We start from the raw sequence: 24,386 nt of genomic DNA on the forward strand, positions 1-24,386 counted from the left end.
TTCCTAGTGGTACTCGTTGCTTCATTGGGAAAAAGTCGAAGAAAAACTCTCCACCTAGTAACACATCGATAGCATTAGTTTTGAAAAACTCCGGATCCGCTAACTGTATTCCAGCTGGCAAGTTCCATTCTCCTCGTCTTATAACTGAAGTTGGAAGATCTTCTGTTATCTTTGACAAAACATAAAACTCCATATCTTGGGAATAATCACTTAGCCTGGATTTGATTGTTGCCTTAAGTTTTAGCTGTGTGTTTGTGGGACTTTGTCCAACACCAGATATTTGGATATTGGTTTTATGTGTCTTCACGTGTAACCTTTGCGAAATCTTAGTAGATATAATATTGCACTCCGAACCAGAATCTAGGAGCGCTCTTGCTAGCACTTCGTTACCATAATCATCTATGATTCGAATCACCGCAGTAGCTAAAAGAATTCGAGTGCCTGACCTGCCAACGTTACTATTTACGGTTGCAGCATCCGTTATCGACGCTGTGGCCGCCCTTTCAACCGCGTTGGAATGGACGGTATTCGTGGGTTTATTATTGGAATTACCGTCTTGCTTGTCCTGTCGCCTTTCCTGTTTGTAGCAAACTAATGTGTGATGACGTTCCTTGCATCGCCTGCACGAGAATTTGGAAGTGCAGTCCTTTGCCATGTGCCCTTTCCTAAAGCAATTCCTACAAACTGAATGTTGACGCAATATGCCTTCCCGATCACGGATGGATAACCGTTCGAAGATAGGGCAAGTGTGGAGCGGATGGGAACCAGAACAGGAAATACACTTATATTCATTCGAATCAGTCAATCCGTTGCTAGAAACCCTGGGTGGATTAAACCTCCTGATGGTTGGCAGTTGATTTTCTGTTGCCGGTTTGCTTGGTAAAGACTCTAAAACTTGTATGTGGCGAAGCAAAAACTCGATCATATCCTTGAAACCTTCCTCCTTCAATGTCGACGAGTGTTCTTCCCAGCTACGACGGGTTTTATCATCCAATCGCGAGGCTAAAAGATGAATCAACAACAAATCCTTGTAATCTTCCGGGGGTACTACTTGGTCTAGTACCTTGGTCGCCCTTTCGAAGCCTTCCACTAATTTGTGTAATTCCGCAACCGACTCCCCTTTTAAAGCTGGAAGTTCGAAAAGGGTCTGCACTTGTTTCCTTTTTAGACACTTGCTGTTTGAATACCGTTTCACCAACAACTCCCAAGCTATGTTATAATTAGCCTGAGTTAATGCCAACGACGAAATCACCGCTAATGCCTCACCTTCCAACTGACCCCGTAGATAGTGGAATTTTTCGATATCTGGTAACTCCGTCGACAAATGTATTAGAGATAAGAACAAGTCACGAAAAGCCAACCACTCTTCAACCTTTCCAGAAAACTTCGGTAGACTAATCAATGGTAGCTTAACATGATGATGCGGGGGTATAATAGTGGACTCCAACACCTGAGACGTATGCAAGGCTCCATTTTGCTCGGGATTGTCCCGAAGTTTAGACACTAAGAAACCTTTCACAATGTAGAATTTATTTTGGAACTCTACCAGTTCCTTAACATACCTCTCGCCTACCGCCCCTTCCTCATTGTCGACCAACTCTACCTCCGTAATAGCTTCGTTTATCTTCTCCCACAGAGGCTCCAATTTCTCCAATCGCGAAGCCAGCTCACTGGAGTGACTTGTAGCCTCATATTTTTCCATGAAGGTGTAGATCACGTTGAACGATGTCATCAAATTTCGCAGCCGTGTCTGCTTGGCCCGCAGCTTCGACATATTGCAGCAACAGATGACAGTGACCGAGAAAATAAACAAAAATCCAAAAAAGTACCCGTGGGGGACGTGTGTAGTGTTGGAGAGGTACTAACCTTCTCCCAAAAAATTCGTGCCTTGAATTAATTGGGAATCTGCCACAGCGCGCGATCCTACGCGCTGAATAAATGTAATGTCCAACCAAATGAGACGAAATAAAGATGCCAATGAATAATTGTTTCCAAATGTGCTGAACGATCGCCAGGCTTCCTCGCTGGCTCCTGTACAGTGCTAGAAGTTGTCGGATGATATGCCAATGATGGCCCTTTTTCCAAAATGGCCGTCTATGTAGAGTGACGCCAACTGAAAACCCGCGAACCAACTCGCGAAAAGCAAAAACGCCAAGGGTAACACCAACTAAAACGCCTTTATCGCGTTGGAGAGGTACTAACCTGCTACCAATTATAGTATGCCTTGTATTTATTTATCACAAACGTTGATTGTGAGCCGCCGAAATCCTACTTCCGTGCAGTAGGTGGGATGAGAGTAAACCGTGACGCAATAGTGATCTTTGCTGGAACCAAAACCGAAGAAAACCAAAGAGAAACACCAGCGGATTACGTAAGCAGCTTGGAATGCTACTCACGTGATTTTCGAAAATAATATGCCTTGAAATAAATTATTTAAGCCGGAACCAAACGTCGTCTCCTTCCAGGAATGTTGCTCTCCAATCAACCCAAGCTGAGCGTCGAAAAACGCGCGAAGATACGATGGCGGTCGTTTGCAATGGCGGTCCTTTTAGCGCCACATTTTCCAATGGCGGCGGTAACCAATTGTGTGGCCTTAACAATGGTGGATGGCGTCAGTGCGGAATTTACCAAAATCCGTCCTTTTACTGGTGGTCTTCAACCGATCCGGTTCGAAGGACCAGCTGTTGGGTTGAGGAACGGTTGAAGATCACCCGGTTTCCTGGGGTTGATCCGGCTGGCGTTATCGATGGGTTATCCGGATTTCCTTTATCCGGATTTATCCGTATGGCCACGGATAGGTAAATGAAAGGAATCAAATTTAGCACACGCGACTCGACCGAGTTAATTATTGTAAGCTTTATTTAGCGAGTTAATGACACTTTATTAATAATTTATAAACTATGTGTATTTAACTTAAGATAAATTGAATTCTATTAATTTCCGCGCCAAAGTATAACGGTATAATTGATTCGTTACCGTGTGTTCTCGGGGTGTAATTGAAGACGACTGACGATCGTTTATCGAGTGGATGATCTACCCGATCATTTGATAACTCCTTCTCTTTCTGCCTAATCAATCAAAAGTGGTGAATATAGCTATTGCGGCGCGCAGGGTGTATTTGGTTGGTAGCGATCATACGAGGGTGTGACATCACTATCCAACACGCACTTTTACTCCACTAGCGGAGCAAAAGTTCGAATACCGCGGGGCTAAAGTGCGAAGCTCGAATCCATGAAATTAGCACAACAGTAGCTAACAAAACCATATTATCTTCAATCTGCGTTATGTTTCGGTAAGGATTATTCTCAATTTGCACCTTTCCTATTTTGCGCTGGTGTATTGCAGCATCCGTAAGATCGAAACTTTTCCAAACGTTTGTGTTTTGTTTCATCCGAGGCTCTTGCCTCGGAAAGGCGCAGTCACCCAGAAGGGGAAGCCGCCAAAGCTCCGACTCCTGGTCTGGGAGTCGTGGAGTGGGCACGGAAGGCCTCTTTTGCTTCCGAGTCCCAGGGCGTTGTGGTTACGGAGGAGATTGCGGATGTGTGGACTGACCTATCACAAAACGTACCTTTTCTGGTTAGTTTATTCGACGTAAACGGAGGGGGTGGTTGATTGGTCGTATTTGGCGTGGCCAGATTTTACGGTGGTCTGGTCACGTCTAGTGTGCCGCAAAGCGGGTCACTCGACGCTTCGCTGAGGTTCGGTGAGGTTATGTTTAAAGCTGCTGACTGGATAACGCCCACCGTGGTCCCGTTTCCACGAGATCGGTGTGTATGGTGTTGAATAATGGGAGTACCTGCGCCCCAGGAGTCCCCAAACTGCTATCGTTATGTACCGGATAGTCCCTGACGCTGGTCAACCCCGAGTCGCTGGTGCATGCGTGACGAGGATGAGATTAGCGGCTTTGGTGACGTCTACCGCGATCCCGTTTTAATGGACTGGTTGTCCGCTGTGCTGATTGGGCCCTCCAGGGGAAATAGTCCCGTCCCGGAGGTTCTGTGATGACGTTCCGGCTCGTCGAAGAAACTTGAAGAACCCGAACTCGTTTTAACGTGGCCAAGCCACTCACCTAATAACGTCTCGCCCAAGCGAAAAAGGTGCGTTCGCTTCGATGTCTCGGTTCGCCAGCTCGGGATCAGCTTTTCGGTTAAACTCTCACCACAGCCGACTTCCTGGCTCAATCAGACAGTTCAGTGGAATGGCTCACCGTCGCGCTGACTAAGTACATAGCCCTTATTAGACCGGTAGTTTTGCCTTTCTACTATCTATACCTATAAAGAAGGATTTCTGTCTGTCTGTCTGTCCTGTGTTCCTTATAGAATCAAAAACTACTGAACCAATCGGCGTGAAAATTTGCATGTAGAGGTTTTTGGGGCCAGGAAAGGTTTTAGTGATGGTTAGAGACCCCTCCCCCCACTAAGAGGGGGGGGCTCCCATACAAATGAAACACAAATTTCTGCATAACTCGAGAACTAATCAAGCAAATAGAACCAAATTTGGCATGTGGGTGTTTTCGGTGACAAGAATTTATTCTAGGGTAATTTGAGACCCCTCCCCTCTTTATAAGGGGAATTATAACTCCTCTCCCCTTTAAGAGGGGGGGTTTCCATACAAATTTCTTCATAACTCGAGAACTAATCAAGCAAATGGAACCAAATTTGGCATGTGAAAGTTTTCGAGGGCAAGAAAATTTTCTATGTTGAATTAGGACCCCTCCTCACTTTAAATGGGGGGGGCTCCTGTACAAATGAAATACCAATTTCCTCATAACTCGAGAACTAATCAAGCAAATGGAACCAAATTTGGCATGTGTGTTTTTGGAGACAAAATTTTTTTCTATGATGAATTGGGACCCCTCCCCACTTTAAGTGGGGGGGGGGGGCTCCTATACAAACGAAATACAAATTTCCTTATAACTCGAGAGCTAATCCAGCAAATGGAACCAAATTTGGCATGTGGGTGTTTTCGGTGACAAGAATTTATTCTATGGTAAATTGAGACCCCTCCCTCTTTATAAGGGGAATTGTAACTCCTCTCCCCTTTAAGAGGGGGGGCTTCCATACAAATTTCCTCATAACTCGAGAACTAATCAAGCAAATGGAACCAAATTTGGCATGTGAAGGTTTTCGAGGGCAGGAGAATTTTCTACGGTGAATTAGGACCCCTCCCCACTCTAAGAGGGGGGGCTCCTGTACAAATGAAATACAAATTTCCTCATAACTCGAGAACTAATCAAGCGAATTGAACCAAATTTGGCATGTGTGTTTTTGGAGCCATTTTTTTTTCAATGATGAATTGGGACCCCTCTCCACTTTAGGAGGGGGGGTCCTATACAAACGAAATACAAATTTCCTCATAACTCGAGAACTAATCCAGCAAATGGAACCAAATTTGGCGTGTAGGTGTTTTTGGAGGCAAAAATTTTTTCTGTGATGAATTAGGACCTCTTCCCACATTAGGAGGGGGGGCTCCAATACAAATGAAATACAAATTTCCCCATAACTCGAGAACTAATCAAGCAAATAGAACCAAATTCGGCATGTGGAGGTTTTTGGAGGCAAAAATATTTTCTACGGTGAATTAGGATCCTTCCACACTTCAAGAGGGGGGGCTTCTACACAAATGAAATACAAATTTCCTCATAATTCGAAAACTAATCAAGCAAATGGAAGCATATTTGGCATGTGGGTGTTTTTGGAGGCAACCATTTTTCCCATTATGAATTAGGACTTCTTACCTATTTAGGAGGGGGGGGGGCTCCCATTCAAACGAAATACAAATTTGCTCATAACATTAGAACTAATCAAGCAAATGGAACCAAATTTGGCATGTGAGAGTTTTAGATGGCAGAATTTTTTTTCTGTGGTGTATTACGACCCCTTTCCCTTTTAAGAGGGTGGGCTCCCATACAAATGAAATACAAATTTCCTTATAATTTGAGTACTAATCAAGCAAATGGAACCAAATTTAGCATGTAGGAGATTTTTGAGTCTTGAATTTATTTTATGATAGTTAGAAACCTCTCACCCCTGTGGTAGGGGGATATGGACTCTCATACAAATAAAACAGAAATTTTTGCGAAACTCAAAAACTAATCCAACTCGAGAAATTCGAGACTCTTCCATAAAACATTAATCAATAACAAGACCACAAAAACTATCTATAGTAACACTAGATCATTCAGGACGAGCCGGTCGCGAGTGTTGCCGGTGACCCGCCGTCGGAAGCGCCGCCCACTGTGGGGCTTGCAAAACTCGAGATAGTGACAAAGATCATCCGAGATTCATGATTTATGTACAACACAGGTTAATTTGTGGCAATACGAAGTTTGTCGGGCCAGCTAGTATAAATATATAGTATAAAGGTATAGAAATCACTCGGAAAACCGTAAATGACAATATTTGACGGAGCAAAAGTTGGAAGCGAAGAGCGGCGGAGGTGCACTAGAATTTTCTTTTACGTCCATCGTGATTTTCTTTTGCGTCAACATTTTTACGTGCGAAATTTGAATTATTGTCGTCTCGTTTTACGTCTAAAATTAACGTCCTCTTTTTTACGACCGATTTTTTACCGTCTTCCAATAGTGGACGTAAAACGAGACTTGACTGTATATGAATCACTACTACACTACTTGGGGAGATCGAACATCTTGTGAAAGTCGGTAAACTACGGTGGACCAGACAGTCATAATCAAAAAATGGTTTTATTTAACAACTCAACGGGCTCCCTAAACAGAGGGGGCCAACGTGCGAGATGGCTCAACTTGGTCTTGCGACTTGCGTTCTGAGATCCTGCGAAATAGGCGACGAGTAACCCAAGATTGAGTTGAATGCACCCGACTAGTTGAAATAGTACGAGCCACCTGAGGTCTATGCTACTGACGACGACTACGAGAATCGTACAACTAATCCCGTAAATTTTCCTGTGCTCTAAGCCGTTGGTAGCAGAAATTTCTTCTTCTGGGGGGTTTGAACCCCCAAGCCCCCATCCCCCCCCCCGTCACTACGCCCATGTCTTCGGATAATGTCGGATTAATTTGGTCTGCCGGAGGCTTAGGGTTAGTTAAGAAATGTAATCAGACCCGGTTTCGATGCCAAACAAGCATTCTACAATCATTACGGGCAATAATAGAGGTGCTACGGTAGCAGAAGCGAAAATTAAGTCAACTCTTATAGTATATTACATTTAATTCACAATACTACTATTTCTAGCGGTGGGTTTTAGGGGTTAGGTGACGGGTTCCCTTTATAAATACTGTGCACTAGCTCTATGGTCTCGAGGATTGGGATGCGGGGACGACTCTATGGTTTAAAGCTTCTGTCGACTACCGCGAACGCCCAGATCGTGCTGCGCTCAATTTACTTGAAAGATAACTACTGTGTGAAAGATAACTACTGATGGTTCGAAATTTGTCTTCCTATTCATTGTGGGTGTTTGTGTTGGAAAATTGATGGTGGGTGCGCGGTTGAGAACAACCGGTTTTAGGCGGGACTGACGAAATCTCCAGTTCTTCACTATACTACATTTCACAACTCAAGCAATACAAAAAGTTCAGGGCAAAGCACATTTATACCTGCATTTTTCCTCTCATCATCACCATCATCATCGGTCATTATCATCATTGTGGTTAAAATACGACATATTGGCCATTGGCAGAGATATCTGAGTCAGTTCGTGGGGTCCTGTGTTTTAATGGACGACATTGCCCGTCTTGTCAGGAAGAACTGGCGTTTGAGGTTGCCCTGATACTCTAATGACGGCCACACAAAAGGACCCGGCACAGAGTTTTATACGCTATTAAGCGACCACTTTTGGTCAACGATATTTAAAAGTTATTCAATTTGGATTACTGAAACTCTGTTTTCTTATTCGACAGGTCGTACGAGGAATACTTTTCTACCGTATATCATCAGCACGTTGTGAACAAACAACAGTTCCTAATTGAGGTGAAAGGAATTACCACATACTTGAACCGACTCAGTCCGGGTTCTGAGCAAGAAGGCAGAAGCACACGTTCGAAGCATTGGACTTTCAACGAAATTTTAATACCGGAATTGTGCTACAATTTTGAGTTCCCGGCTGACTATTGGCTTAAAGCTACAATGCTACCGAGCGTTTTGCATCGTATTCACTATTTGCTACATGCCGAAAATCTGCGCGTAGATCTAGCGACAGCAGTTGGTATCGGATGTCTGGAGAATCGCATCGTCGATAGTCTAGATGTTATTTACAAGGAGCGGCCCGCAGAGGCCATGGAGCTCGACGAATTAATTTTCGAAAGCGACGATGACGAGGACGACGAATTCGATTATGAAGAGGCGAAAAAGGAACTGAGCAAGCCACAAGATCTATCGCAAGTGTTACGGGAGCAGTTGAATAATTTTACCGATGACTTGGTTCTGCCTTGGGCAGAAAAAGATGAACCGGAAGACATCGATAGGAAGTGGGATGAAATTACGAAAATTGACATAGATTACTACGACACATTCGTTAGAAAATTCTCGGATTTGAATTTGCGAGAGAATGTAGCGAAGAACATGAGTAGCAGCTATACCACTGCTATTCACAGACGGACTACCAGCGGTAGCCCGAGCCACCTCCCAGCGATCGGTGATGTTCCGCTAGATGAAAAATTTAAAATTAAAATGTTAAGCTTAACGCCTCAAAACACCGCCCAGGTAACCGTTCAGCAGAAAGATATAATCAAAGCCATAACCACCAAACCATCGGCCGACGTATATGACCTGGAAAGAAATGAATTGCTAGGCGATGCCTTTTTAAAATTCGCAATCTCGGTATATCTGGTCAAACATCATAAAGATTGGCATGAAGGTTATCTGACCGCAGTTAAAGGAAAACTGGTCAGTAACCGAAATTTGGTCTATTGTGCTATGCAGCTTGGTACGCCTGGGATGATGAAAATCCATAAATTCGATCCGAAGAATGACTGGCAGCCTCCTCTGGCGACTGTACCGCAAAAAATTAAGCTAGCAATGGTCGAAGGCAACCAATCGGCAAGAATTTTGTATAAATTACAACTCTCCGAAGAGGAAGTGAAATCAGGTTCGGTCGATTCGGACAAGTTGGAAGACTTCATGACTTTGCTGGATGCGGACAATAAAAACGTGGATCCATCTCCAATGCAAAATTATTTGTCCCAGCAGGTGATGAATGATAAGGTTGCTGCCGATGCAATGGAAGCATTGCTCGGTGTTTGCGTGAGTTCGGTTGGCGTTAAAAGATCATTCAAAATGTTGTCGTATTTGGGAATTCTTCCGAAAGCGCAGAATTTGATTTCATTGTTGGACGATAAAATTCAAAATCAACGATTGAAAACCGACATCTCGCAGAGCGAATTAGATGCTTTCCTAGTTAACCCATCGCGCATAGAAGGTATACTGAACTACAGATTCCAGGATCGCGCGTACCTTCTCCAGGCTCTTACGCATGCTTCATTCCCAACAAATCGACTGACCGGATCGTATCAACAGCTCGAATTCCTCGGGGATGCGGTGCTGGATATTTTGATTTCGGCTTATATTTATGAACATAATCCAACAATGAGCCCCGGGCAACTGACCGATCTTCGGTCCGCGCTTGTAAACAATGTCACCTTAGCCTGTCTCTTGGTCCGAAATGGACTTCATCTGTACATATTATCGGAATCGGCATCATTTAGCGATACTGTCAACAAATTTGTTGCCTTCCAAGAATTGCAAAAGCACGAGATTACCGATCAGGTCAGTTTGCTGGTGGAGGAAACCAGTGACAAGATTGGTGAGTTTGTCGATGTCCCGAAAGCTTTGGGAGACGTATTTGAAAGTTTGGTGGGAGCAATTTTCTTGGACTCGGGCAATGATCTGGAAATAACGTGGAAGGTGATTTACGGCCTGATGCATAATGAAATTTTGAACTTTACGAAAGACACACCCATCCAAATTGTGCGCCAGTTGTACGAGTTTAAGCCGAATTGTCTACCGAAATTCTGCCAAGCCGTGATCGACGACGACACTGTAATGGTAAAATTGCAGTACCGCATACGAAATCAAGCCAAGGTGGCGTACGGCTTTGGCCAGAACAAGGACGATGCTAAACGAGCGGCCGCCAAGGTAGCTCTCAAGGAATTGAGACAGCAGTGATGCAACTGTGTGTATGCAAGGCGCTGCTCCTGGAAAGGTGAGTAGCGAGAGATTGGTTCATCATTCCATGTAAATCGTGTGCTCTTTAAATTTTTTTTCAATTTCTTAATTCACAGTCCACTTTACTTAAAATTAATTTTTGGGTAACGTGCTGTAATCAAATTAAAAATTTATTTCTCCTTGTTTTGTCTATTTTGTTTATTTCCAAAAAAGCTATGAGGTATGAGCTAGTCAAAAGTTGAAAAAAATATATAAAAAAACGAAATTGATAATCTACATTTTAGTAGGCCATGGATATGGCTTTCATTTTTTTCATTTCATTCAAACTAATAAAAGTGTGCCCGTGCGAGTGCTCTAGATTTCATAAGTAATTAATTTCTTATTTCAACAGATTTTTTTGCTTTTTATTTGCCGATTCATGTTGGTTTTATTCGTATATCTTTGTGCACGAGAACGAGAAGACTGGTTCATCCGTTGACTGCTCAACATTTCCAGATTATAGAAAAGAAAATCAAAATTGTTTAAAAGTAAGTAAGTTTAACTATAGTTAGTAATTTGCATTATAGAGTTCAAATTGTTACATTCTCCGTACGGTACGTGCAAGCATTTGTGTATGTGTGTGTGCCTTCAAAAGAGGTTAGCTCTTCCACTAGTGTAAGCATTTTTAAACGAACAACAATAGTTAGGTATAAGATTACTCTCTAGCCTGTCGGTTAAGTTCGATGTGCATTTGTCGGAAATGACCCAAACCCGAATATTACTCTGTAAAACAGACTTTTAGTTATGTAATTTAAGTTGTCCGTACGTACTAAAACCCATATCGTTACAATCAAATACTTGCTTCAATGCTTATTGCACTATATTCAAAGAATGCCAAAAATGATTTCGAATTTTAGCAAGTACGCAATAGCTATTGGAAATCGGAAATAAGACTTCGGCCTAGCCACGTGATATTTGATGTGCTAGGATTTAATATATAGGTATGTATATTTTAAGATCCTTTTCTAAACATAATTTGCGTGTTATTAGCTCCGAAAGTCCCATATCCTCCGCTAATGATTAGGGTATGCGTACCTTGAGTGGACAAGACGCCAATCTAGGGATTGTTGTGAAATAAAAATAACACAAAAATGGCAAAAAGACAAAATTACTTAAAAAGAGCTGAAACTAAAACTGTGGCGAAGAGAAGAGGTAATTTTTTTTTTCAGAAACATGTATATTTCATGTTTATGAAATACTTAATTAAAGCCCATGTCGGTGTTAATGGCAGCGAGCATCCCTAACATGAATAAACATGGTAACCGTGACAGACTCTGCCAGCTACCGCTCGGCTTTGGAGTCAGGATGGCGATTCCAGCAACCGATGCACTGATGCGAACTGCAAAACAAGATATTCCACAACACTGGGGAAAAGCAGTGGTTTGCAACTGGTGATGTGAAACTACGTGAAATCAAGGCCGATACCAGTTGCTGGATCGGCCGAGAAAACGTCGCAGAACAGCGCTCTTCAACCAGACTGTAAGTCCGAAAGGTGTAAAGTGTCTCTAATAAACAAACAAACAACTTACGACGGACAAGAGGATGTTTAATAATTATGGGAAACGGCTGAATGTGAATATATGTCATAATACTTTTGTGATTTCAAGTGGGAATTGAGGAAAAAATTTACCAAATGTGATTGTTGCGCTGCTCAGAAAGTGATTTTATTCCGTTTGAGAATAAGGCAAGCAAGGGGATCTCTGACAATTAATAGATAAATGTTTCTCGGGTTCTTTCCTATCCATCATCGCTACCACATATAGGGGAATGTGGGGCAAGATGGTCATATGGGGCAAGATGGCCACCTCAGTTTTTGGGCGTCTATTTGGGTCATAATCACATTTTAGTTACAGGGAATGAATAACAATAATGCATGAAGCTAAGCGACAAAAAATACATCTCGGAAAAATATGAAAATTCTTATTCTTATTCTTATTAATACCATCACAGCCACAATAAAGGATTCCTGGAAATAATTTTCAATATTTCTAATATTAGAAATATTTGTAATCATTTTCTTGTCTGTATTAGTATTTGCAACACATCGACAATATTTCACAAATATTAAATCGGCCAGGCCAACTGTGAAGTATTGCCGCAAAGACGATTTTATGATATGAATCTTGTTTGAATAAATTTATTCATACGAAGATGCTTTTCTAAATCAACAGGGGAAGAAGAAACGGGGACGTCTCGTACCAACCACTTCTGATTATTGATAAGTGTATTTTCGTTGGGAGTATTGGGCTAATAAAGGTTAAGTAATACTCCAGACCCTCGGGGATGGGACATGTACATTTACTTACTTGCCCTGGTAAATACCTAGGTTATAGCGCCTTTATTCGCTCTTATAAATATGCTATCATCTGAAATTAGATAAAATGGTTGTTGGATATCAACAGAACCCACCCCACGCTTCATCCCTGGCTACTATCCGAAAGCAAGCAGTCCACTAAATTTCTACTATCCGAAAGCAAGCAGTACACGGTTCCGGCAGCTGCAGCAGATAAACATATCCGATTAATATCATCGTCATCATCGTATTGGCATCGACCGAAGCCACTGTGGATAAGTGGTGGTGAGCCGTTATCAGCGCAGGTCTATCGGTGGCGTATCGATCAATCGATAACTACTGATAGCAGCCAAGAGAGCCGTGGAGATCCTCTCAGGATAAAAAATCATCGCATTCTTCATTTACCCGCCAGTGACCTACATTGGGATCAGTACCACAGTTTCATTTCGATCACCGATCAAAGCGGTCGCCAGGAGTCCGCAAGAAAATTTATACTTACAAGCTAATTTATACCTAAAGCTAATTAAAATCCTACAAGCTAATTAAAATACCTAAGTTAATAAATAATAGTTAAAATTCCTTAATAATTAAATACATTACTAGATCAAGTCAATAACTTAAATAAACGGCGTTTTTACGTTAATAGTGTTATTAGTTACAAGTGGCGTAAAATTATTATTCACCGCGGCACAGCGGCCATCGATCCGAACAGAATTGGATCAGACACTACCGTCGGTCGTGGCGTCAACCATCCATTGGCAGGAACCGCCGAGCTAACGATACAGTCCACTTTCCATCTTTCGGTCTCACTGCGTGTTGGTCAGGACCAGGACCAACATAGTGGTCCTTCGAACCGGATCAAAAGGATTGATCCGGCCCATCAAAGGTGACGCCACCAACCGCCATTGCACGGGGTGCAATTCTATAGACGCATCATTTACGGGACGCCATTCTGTGGACTAATTGTTCTATTGGGGAACAAAGGTTGTTCCGCCATCACTAAAGTTATCCACGCTTACCATCCACCATCGCAATCGAGCTGGACATTGGCGCCGAGGGATTTTTCTCAGGTGAGTTGATCCACTACTATATGTCCAGCCGAAGCGGGCAATTTATGCAATACTGACACGCCTTTTCGAACATCATTGCATCGACATCGTGTGACATCGAGCGACACTATTGGAACCAAACACCTAGGACATCGGTGAATGCTAAAGGGACCCTTGCCGTTGATCGGAACGAAACTCAGGATTACCAATTAAGGATTGCCGTTTACTACTGTGAACATATTTCTTCGATCCGTTCCTAATCAGGAACTACTATCTCAGATCACGTTACGAGAGGAGGAAGCGCCGTTAAAGGTTTTCCAGGTTAGTGACCAGTGACTGGTATATGTTAGCCGAAGCTAGGCTCAGATTCTTCACTATTTTAATAAATTATCCTCCTCGAACGTGCACCTGTATTTCATCATCAACGTTAATCACCCACTGAGACTACTAGTGGGGTACAAATTTCTACGAGCGATATTTTCGCTGATTTTCGAACAATTTTGTGGCATTGGTGCATCTGGTTGTTTCTCAAGGTGAGATTCAACAGTAAACGGCCAGAAGTGGCCCGGATTACAAGTGATACTACAGTCTTGCTCCCGTACCTCGATTTCCCGTTTTCATTCAAATACTGAGAATACTTCGTGTCAGCATTATTATATGCTGTGGACTGCGAACAACCCGGCCAATTTTTCTATTGTTTGGAGTGCAGCTAATTTTTCTGTCAGGTAAAATACACATTAGTATATGCCTGGCGAAGCTAGGATTGGTCCGCGGAATACTACACAAATTACTCTCTTCGTCTATAATAAACGTTTACCATGGCGCCTGCTGCCGCATCATCTACTAAGAAGACACCGTCACTGAAGGTGTTGACAACACGCTTGAAGGGCATTCAAACATCCTTTGGTGATATAGTGGAATTTGTAGACCATTTCCCAGAGCGAAGTACAACGTCGGAGGTTGAAATACGTCTACAAAAACTCGACGAACTGTGGGAAAGGTTCGGAGAAACCCTCGTCGACGTCAAGGCACACGATGATTTACCAGCCGATAGCGAGGCTGCCTATGATAAGGAGAGACGAGAGTTTAGTAATTCCTACTATCGTGCCAAGGCGTTTCTTCTGGAATGGGTAAAGCAACAACAACCCTCTCCGACGTTGGAACAATCCATCCGCGGGGGTGATATTTCGATGCAAGGTTCGCTCGATCATGTTCGCCTTCCGCAAATAAAGCTGCAGTCGTTTGACGGGAACATCGATGAGTGGCTAAGTTTTCGTGATCTTTTCACATCTCTCATCCATTTCAAGGCAGAACTCCCGGATGTCGAAAAGTTTCACTACCTCAAGGGCTGCCTTCAGGGTGAGCCAAAGAGTTTAATCGACCCGCTGCAAATAACGCGAGCAAACTACACAATCGCATGGAATACGTTGCTCAAAAGGTATGACAACAGCAAGCAATTGAAAAAGCGACAGGTTCAGTCGTTGTTCCAGTTGCCAACCGTTTTAAAGGAATCCGCCAATGAACTTCATTCTCTACTGGAGAGCTTCGAGAGAGTCGTGCAGACTCTGGATCAGATAGTGCAGCCGGGTGATTATAAGGATCTTCTTCTTACGAATTTCCTCACAATGCGATTGGATCCGTCAACTCGCAGAAGTTGGGAAGAGTTTTCGTCTACACAAGAAACTGATACGGTTAAGGAGTTATTGGAATTTCTCCATCGACGGATCCAAGTTCTGGAATGCTTACCATCAAGGGCGATGGAAGCAAGGGTGCAATACCAACCACTACCGCAAAAGCAGAAAGTTTCGGCGGTAAAAACTAGCTATAACACGGTGCAATCGTCTGGGGGACGCTGCATGGCGTGTTCGGCAAATCATTTTCTATTTCAATGCGGAAAATTCCAACGGATGTCCTTAACGGAGCGTGATGCTTTCGTTCGTACTCACACTCTCTGTCGTAATTGCTTTAGACTGGGTCACCAGGCAAAGGATTGCCAGGCTAAATATTCTTGTCGAATATGCAAGGCACGTCACCACACGATGGTATGCTTTAAGCAGGAAAGGGATAGTAGACCTAGGCCGCCACCTGCTAGCGGTGAAAACTCCGGTGCGACCTCAACTTATCATCTACCGACGTCATCAAATTCATCACAGGTTGACAACCTGGCGGCTACCAACATATCGGTCTCGAATTCCGCTATGCAGCTCACATCGCAAGTCTTATTGGCCACTGCTGTGGTTCTCGTCGAGGATGATGAGGGAAATCAAATACCAGCTCGCGCGCTTCTCGACTCGGGCTCTGAAAGCAATTTCATTTCGGAGCATTTAAGTCAACGATTAAAGGTGGATCGGCAAAAGGTACATATTTCAGTCCTTGGTATAGGACAGGCATCTGCAAAGGTTAAACAACGGGTTCAAGCTACAATACGCTCTAGAGTATCAAGGTTTTCACGGGAATTGAACTTTCTGGTTTTACCCAAGGTGACAGTTCATTTACCGACAACTTCAATTAATACGAAAGGATGGACCATACCAAACGACATCCAGTTGGCTGACCCTTCTTTCTCGGTGTCTATGGGAGTAGACATAGTACTTGGTATCGAAGCATTTTTTGATTTCTTCGTGTCTGGTCGGAAGCTCATTTTGGGAGAGCAGATGCCATCGCTTAACGAGTCGGTATTCGGATGGGTGGTCTGCGGCGGATTATCATCTCATAAGCAATCACCTCATATCAGCTGTCATATGACCGAGGACAGGTTGGATGAATTGGTTGCTAGATTTTGGGCATGCGAAGAGGTCGATATCAAAAAATCTTATTCACCGGAGGAAGAACGGTGTGAGAAACTGTTTACGCAAACCGTACAACGGGGACCTGATGGACGATACACTGTTGCATTACCTATGGCCAAGGGGGCCATATCGCGGTTGGGCGAGTCGAAAAACATTGCACTACGACGTCTCCACGCAACGGAACGGAGGTTGGCAAGGAACTCAGGCTTGCTTGACCAGTATAAGGCGTTCATGAGCGAATATCTAGATTTGGGGCATATGCGCTTGGTTGAGGAAGACCAACGAGCAGTAGTAGGCCGATGCTACTTACCGCATCATCCGGTTGTTAAGGAGGCCAGTACGACCACAAAGGTGCGCGTTGTCTTCGACGCGTCTTGTAAGACATCAACGGGAATTTCGCTGAACGACGTGTTGTTGACGGGACCGGTGATCCAGGAGGAGTTACGGTCAATTATATTACGCTGTAGGACCAAGCAAATTATGCTGGTAGCCGACGTTGAAAAAATGTTTCGGCAGATTGTGATCGACTCAAACGATAGGCCGCTACAGTGTATTCTTTGGCGTTCGTCGCCTACTGAGGAGGTGGCGACCTACGAACTAAATACAGTGACGTACGGTACTAAACCCGCTCCGTTTCTTGCGACACGCGTCTTGCAGCAGCTGGCATTAGATGAAGGGGAACATTTTGCTTTGGCAGCAAGGGCCATCACCGAAGACACATATATGGATGATGTCATCACAGGATCTAACGACAGTGCAGAAGCTCTACAGCTGAGATTGCAACTGGATGAAATTATGAATAGTGGTGGATTTCGATTGCGCAAGTGGGCATCGAACTGCGCAGAGGTGTTACGAGGTATTCCGAGCGAGAATCTGGCGATTGATGTCGGTGGAATTAATTTAGATCCAGATCCAGCCATAAAAACGCTGGGATTAACCTGGATGCCAAACACAGACGTTTTTAAGTTTCAGTTCAACATTCCACCACTGGAAACGTACGAAACGCTTAGTAAACGTCGCATACTTTCTATCATAGCTACGCTCTTTGATCCATTGGGCCTCATCGGAGCTGTTATTACGACGGCTAAAATTTTTATGCAACTACTGTGGACACTGCAATCCGAGGATGGAAGCAGATTAGACTGGGACAAACCATTACCTCAAACGGTGGGTGAGAATTGGCGGAACTTTTACTCTCAATTACCTTTGCTGAATGGGATTCGCATCAAACGTTGCATTATTCTTCCGGAAGCTGTGACGGTGGAAATTCACTGCTTCTGCGATGCCTCGGAGAAGGCATATGGGGGCCTTGTATATATTCGGAGTCTGGACTTTAATGGCAACGTGTCTGTTCAATTACTAACATCAAGGTCTAAGGTTGCACCGTTAAAATGTCAAACAATACCGAGGTTAGAGCTCTGTGGGGCAGAGCTGGTCGCTAAGCTGTACACTAAAGTTAAGCAGTCAGTGAAAATGGAGGTACCAACATTCTTTTGGACCGATTCGACATGTGTGCTGCGCTGGATCCAAGCAATTCCCTCAACATGGAGTACGTTTATTGCAAACAGGGTGGCTAAAATTCAAACACTTACGACGGTCAACACATGGAGGCACGTTCCCGGATCTCAAAATCCAGCAGATTTGATCTCGAGAGGTGTAAACCCACAGGACTTTATTCATAATGATTTTTGGTGGCATGGACCATCATGGCTAACTGAAACCCGTGATCGTTGGCCAAAAACCGCAACCAATGGAGTTGGTTGCGAAGGGGAGGAGGAAAGACGACACAGAACAGCTGCCGCTACATCTTCTCACGCGGCAGAATTTACTAATTGGTATCTTGGCAAATTTTCTTCATTTCCAAAACTAATAAGATCTACGGCAATCTTACTGCGAGTTATAAAATTGCTTCGCAAAAATGGGGAAAAACGATTATCTGATTTTCTTACTACAAAAGAGCTGCAGGAGTCAGAGCAATTACTTATTAGGCGAGTTCAAAGGGAATCTTTTCCTAAGGAATGGGACGCGCTTTCGAAAAACGAAACAGTCTCAAGGCAGTCTCCACTGCGTTGGTTTAATCCCAAAATTTCTCAAGACGATCTCATGAGAGTTGGTGGCCGACTACAGAATGCTCAGGAATCTTTGGATAGAAAACATCCTATGGTGTTACCAGCACGCCATCATCTAACGAAATTAATTTTTCTGCACTACCATGAACGAATGCTGCACGCAGGACCCCAATTGCTTCTGAGTGTAGTGAGACTACGCTTTTGGCCATTACGAGGCAGGGATGCAGCTAGGCGAACTGTTCATAAGTGCCAGCGGTGTTTTCGAGCAAGGCCAACCACAGTTCAACAATTAATGGGCGATCTTCCAGCAGCACGAGTAAATGTGGCCCGCCCGTTTTCACAAACTGGTGTAGATTATTTTGGCCCAGTGTACTTACGTTTAATCCCGAGACGCCCAGCAGTGAAGGCTTACGTTTCTATTTTTGTGTGCTTCTGCACGAAAGCAGTTCACATGGAGCTGGTGTCGGATTTATCGACGGAAAGGTTTTTGCAAGCCCTACGCCGGTTTGTATCACGAAGGGGATTATGCTCGGATTTGTATTCCGATAATGGCACAAATTTTGTCGGGGCGAAAAATAAACTCCAAGAGCTGATGCAGCTGTTGAGGAGCAGAGATCATCACGAGAAGGTATCACACTACTGTGCGGGAGAGGGAATTCAATGGCATTTCAGCCCCCCAAGTGGGCCGCACTTCGGTGGGCTATGGGAGGCTGCGGTTCGTTCAGCCAAGCATCACATCCTGAGAGTCCTTGCTGAGAATCCAGCCACACTGGAGGATATGAGCACGTTGCTCGTTCAAGTTGAGGGATGTCTAAACTCCCGACCAATCACGTCTATCTCTGAAGATCCAGGTGATTTACAGCCGCTAACACCAGGACACTTTCTGGTTGGCTCCTCACTTCGAGCACTTCCGGATTACAATTACCAGGATATCCCGACAAACCGTCTGAAACAGTGGCAACTAGTACAGAAAAATCTCCAATGCCTTTGGACAAGATGGAGAACGGAATATTTATCCCAACTGCAGGCGAGAGTTAAACGTTGGCGTCCACCCGTTACTGTTGAAGTTGGTAGACTAGTAGTCGTCAAGGACGACAATTCACCCCCTCTACGTTGGAAGATGGGCAGGATTCAAGAGGTTCATCCAGGACAAGATGGGACTGTACGCGTAGTTACGTTGAGAACCGCAGCAGGCACTCTAACACGGCCTGTGGAAAAAATATGCATCTTGCCAACAGCAGAGTTCGCCGAAAACGATGAAGGGACTGATCGAGCGAACCGAGTCTCTTAACCATCCATCCCATCCCAGTCGAGGAGGAGCTTTTCTTATTTATTTTCAGAAATCCAGTTATTTCTGGGTGGGTGAGGATGTTGGATATCAACAGAACCCACCCCACGCTTCATCCCTGGCTACTATCCGAAAGCAAGCAGTCCACTAAATTTCTACTATCCGAAAGCAAGCAGTACACGGTTCCGGCAGCTGCAGCAGATAAACATATCCGATTAATATCATCGTCATCATCGTATTGGCATCGACCGAAGCCACTGTGGATAAGTGGTGGTGAGCCGTTATCAGCGCAGGTCTATCGGTGGCGTATCGATCAATCGATAACTACTGATAGCAGCCAAGAGAGCCGTGGAGATCCTCTCAGGATAAAAAATCATCGCATTCTTCATTTACCCGCCAGTGACCTACATTGGGATCAGTACCACTGGCAGTTTCATTTCGATCACCGATCAAAGCGGTCGCCAGGAGTCCGCAAGAAAATTTATACTTACAAGCTAATTTATACCTAAAGCTAATTAAAATCCTACAAGCTAATTAAAATACCTAAGTTAATAAATAATAGTTAAAATTCCTTAATAATTAAATACATTACTAGATCAAGTCAATAACTTAAATAAACGGCGTTTTTACGTTAATAGTGTTATTAGTTACAAGTGGCGTAAAATTATTATTCACCGCGGCACAGCGGCCATCGATCCGAACAGAATTGGATCAGACACTACCGTCGGTCGTGGCGTCAACCATCCATTGGCAGGAACCGCCGAGCTAACGATACAGTCCACTTTCCATCTTTCGGTCTCACTGCGTGTTGGTCAGGACCAGGACCAACAATGGTTAAGCGACCTAATGGTTTTCACATAAGTTAATCTACAAGCAATATTATGCACCACTATTAAAGAATATATTTTCTTAATAATAATCAAACCCATTTTTCAGCATGAATGAAAATAACTTTCAAGACACTGGACGATATGTTGGAAGTACTGCTTGATATAAGCGTATTCCATCAATGATTCGTAAATAAACATAGCTAAGGTTTGGTAAACTGTATTCAGTAATTCAGTTTCGATAATTATGTATAACAACCTATGCCATGTGGTTGGTACAACCACGTCAATTGATACCATCACAACCGTTGCTAAGGGTCACACTTAGCGAAATAATAAATAACATATCTGAAAACTAAGATCATACTGAATTCACTTTTACTTTCCGTTGAAAACATTTCACTTTTGATGAAAAGCGCACCCACTCGCGATTTTTTACACACTGCTCCTCATTACAAATTATTTCATACATACCAGAAGACACTAGATTCCACCCACTTATATAATACCGATACAAAAGCCAATTCATATACAATAATGTGATAACCAGTAACTCCTTCAATTTTCATACACCTTCCGTTTCCCAGGCTGCAATAGTTACCAACCACAATCCACAGTTTTCACGAACCAAATCACCATCGCCATTCTCACCACTTAATCAGTTTTCACGTATCACTATCAAAATTCATATTTCACTAGTATAAATATTTATTGCTAACAGCTTTCAAAGCTTTAATTTTATTTTTTTCAATGAGTACAAATGAAAATTAGAAGATAAATTCGGACGCGAAATTTTTCGCGTTCATACACGGCCGCGGTTTACTTCGATTGTAAACAAAGTGTGTGTCTAGTTCTTTCGGAGATGGTTCGCAGTTATAAACGAGTTTCTGGCCGGAAAGTTGGACAAAAACTAGCTTGGTCGCAGCTATCGAAGCAGTTAACACTGGAACATCTGTAAAACGAGCCGCTATTGAGCACGGAATACCTCGAAACACTTTGAAGCGGCATTTCAATTAACACAAAAGGCAAACGGAGCAGCAGGAGCACAGTTTGGGCCGTTACAGAAACATTTTTTCGCAGCAGCAAGAGCGTGAACTGGTAAATTACATTCTCGAAATGGAAAAACTGTTCTACGGAGTTACACCGAAAGAGATTCGAAGTATGGCATTCCAACTGGCTACAGCTAATGGAATAAAGCATCCATTCGACAAAAAATCCGAGCTAGCTGGACAGGACTGGCTCTATGGTTTCAGGAAACGCCATCCAGAGCTTTCCTTGCGATCTCCAGAAGCCACATCAGCAGCGCGGGCCCAAGGTTTTAATCGAGTAAATGTACGTAATTTTAATGATACAATGCAGCATGTGCTGGAGGGTACCAAATTCCTGCCGACCTAAATTTACAACGTCAATGAGACTTGCGTTATGACGGTATAAAAGCTTCAAGGTAGGATTGGGTATTATTAATTTGTCTTTCCTTATAGGTTCAAACAAAACGATCAAAAGTATTGGCTCTAAAAGGAAGGCGACAAGTTGGATGCATAACGTTCGCCGAGCGAGGTACTCTTCTACGGCATGTATTTGTGTGTCTGCATCAGGACAATTTTTGCCGCCGATGTTGATATTTCCTCGTGAAAGACTCACGGATAAGTTGAAGGTTGGTGCTCCGCCAGATACTCTGTTTTGCTGAACTCATCTGGATGGATGACAGTTGATTCATTTAACTTGTGGTTCGATCATTTTCTGAAGCATGTTCGGCCGTCTCCAGAACACCCAGCATTGATCATCCTAGATGGACATGCATCACATACTAAAAACTTAGCGTTTTTAGGAAAAGCTAAACAGAGTAGTGTTACAGTTGTGAGTCTCCCACCGCACTGCAGTCACAAGCTACAGCCGTTGGATGTTTCCTTCATGGGGCCACTAAAACCAACCTCTTCCAAGCGACCGAAAGGTTTCTCAAGAAAACCCCTGGGAAAGTTGTAACCCTCAATGACATTAGCAGCCTTCTGGGAGAGGCATTCATTAAAACTGCCAGTGCCACACCGTCCAATGCCATTAACGGGTTTCTAAAAACAGGTATCTATCCTTTCAACAGATTCATTTTTAAGGAAGATGAATTTACTCCATCAGATGTGACCGATGTGTACGGTAGCAACCCGTTCATGAATAATTGTGATATTCAGACTTCTCTCCTTGGCGGCACTATGCTAGATGACGACCTTGAACTTGAACCTCCTTGTTTTGGCTTCAACGATATCGGAGAAGAAATTGTGCAAGACATGACCTCGATTGCAAAAACCCACTTTCAAGGCGCTGGGTCAGATGTTTCGAAGATGGAGACAGTTTGTGTTTCCTCTACCGAAGATAAAAGGTAGACTCATGGCGCAACACGTCGGAGGGAAAAGGCTACGGAGTTGACTGGTGAAACATATCGCCGGGCACTGAAATCGGCAGAAGCAAGCAAGGTCATCTTGCGGGTAAACCGAGGTCTTAAACGAGCTCATAAAATGCCTTCCAAGCTTCCCAAAACGAAATACTCGAAGCGACAAGATAAAGAAAATATAGAAGATTTACTATGCGATGTATGTGGTCTCCGCTTCAGTTCCTCTGAACGTGGGGAAGGCTGGTCGAAATGCCTCCGGTGCAATTCTTGGTTTCATCAGTGCTCCGGGAAACAATGTCCATCATGCAATAACTGATTCTGTTTTAACATTTCGTAACTAAAAATTTGAATCCAAAGAATGGGTTTTTGTTTTGTTATAGCATTAATATTGTTTAAGTTAAATAAAAACATAAAAAATTTCTAGAAAAAATGAATTGTTTTAATGCAATTAAAACATTAAACATTAATTTCTATTATGTTTACCCAGGGCCATCTTGCCCCGAAGGGGTGTCCATCTTGCCCCACATATGAATGCACTACCCAACATAACTATCATTTTTAAAATACTCTTTTTTGCTATTTAATGTTCAATTCTCAAGGGTTTTTCGTTATAACTTCATAGAAAAGACTTGATATAATAAACTTACGGATAAATTAACGATATTCTGATGAATTTGGTTGTCCCACACACCCTACCGCTTAAGGTGGCCAACTTGCCCCACATTCCACTATCTCTGAAATCGTCGTCTCGATCGGACTTGCCGGGAGATCATGGTCAGTAAGGGGTTGTTAACGGAATAGTAAACTCGATTCGAATGCTGAAGGAGCATTCTACAGCGGATAGAACTAAAGAATTTCACGGCCAGTCACAACATGAAGGATTACCTCACTTTCAGCGTCTCTCCGTCGGTTAAAACCACCTGGTCAAACGGGAAAAGTACATCGTAGCTAGACCACATACTTATGACAAAAATGAGCTTTCTAAAACTGCCGCGTATTAGAGCATACTTCAAGCCGGCACCGATCAACGATCACAAGATGGTAGAATGTGTTTTTAAACAGAAGCAAAACACAGAAACCATAACCCAACCTCTCCTTCCAAATGCCCATAAACAGAACAAGAGCCAATGCGGCACAAAGAGAATGAAATTAGACCTGGAAAAGCTGAAAGACGATGAGGCAAGGGACAAATACCAGAAAAAAACTAAACCAACTCCTTGAAAGAAGCGAGGTAGAGCAAGGAACAATTGAGCAAAGCTGGGACCGCTTACAGACAGCCATTTCAGGAGCAGCCACAATAATATTGCAAAAGCACAACTCTCCACCGACCCCCCGCAGAACAACTGCATGTAAAGCGGCTTTTTTAGCAAATCAAAAACTCGGGGCGAATAAGCACAACATAGAGCTGAAAGGAATAGCCAAAATGACGCGAATCAACAAGCGTAAGGCTTATGAAGAGCACTTTGCAGAAAAGGTCCAAAAATTCCTAGAGAACGTAGAAAACGAGAAC

The 24,386-nt window shown here is 43.4% G+C and overlaps 2 protein-coding genes across 2 annotated transcripts in view; both read left to right on the top strand.

Annotated features, from left to right (window-relative positions):
• LOC128733715 (endoribonuclease Dicer-like) overlaps positions 1 to 11,100 on the top strand; it is a 33,198-nt gene extending 22,098 nt beyond the window's left edge. Inside the window, exons 8-9 of the mRNA XM_053827482.1 lie at positions 7,877 to 10,176; positions 10,531 to 11,100. Of these exons, the coding sequence (XP_053683457.1) occupies positions 7,877 to 10,139 (2,263 nt within the window). The 3' untranslated portion in view covers positions 10,140 to 10,176; positions 10,531 to 11,100. The remainder of the gene's footprint in view (positions 1 to 7,876; positions 10,177 to 10,530) is intronic.
• A 3,238-nt stretch (positions 11,101 to 14,338) lies between these two features.
• On the top strand, positions 14,339 to 22,868 carry LOC128735375 (uncharacterized). Its single transcript, XM_053829862.1, has 3 exons — positions 14,339 to 18,144; positions 21,519 to 21,825; positions 22,374 to 22,868. The coding sequence occupies exons 1-3, from the start codon at positions 14,339 to 14,341 to the stop codon at positions 22,866 to 22,868; spliced, it is 4,608 nt and encodes a 1,535-aa protein (XP_053685837.1).
• The last annotated feature ends 1,518 nt before the right edge of the window (positions 22,869 to 24,386 follow it).

This window comes from Sabethes cyaneus, chromosome 2, assembly GCF_943734655.1.
Source record: "Sabethes cyaneus chromosome 2, idSabCyanKW18_F2, whole genome shotgun sequence".
NCBI classification, from domain to species: Eukaryota; Metazoa; Arthropoda; class Insecta; order Diptera; family Culicidae; genus Sabethes; species Sabethes cyaneus.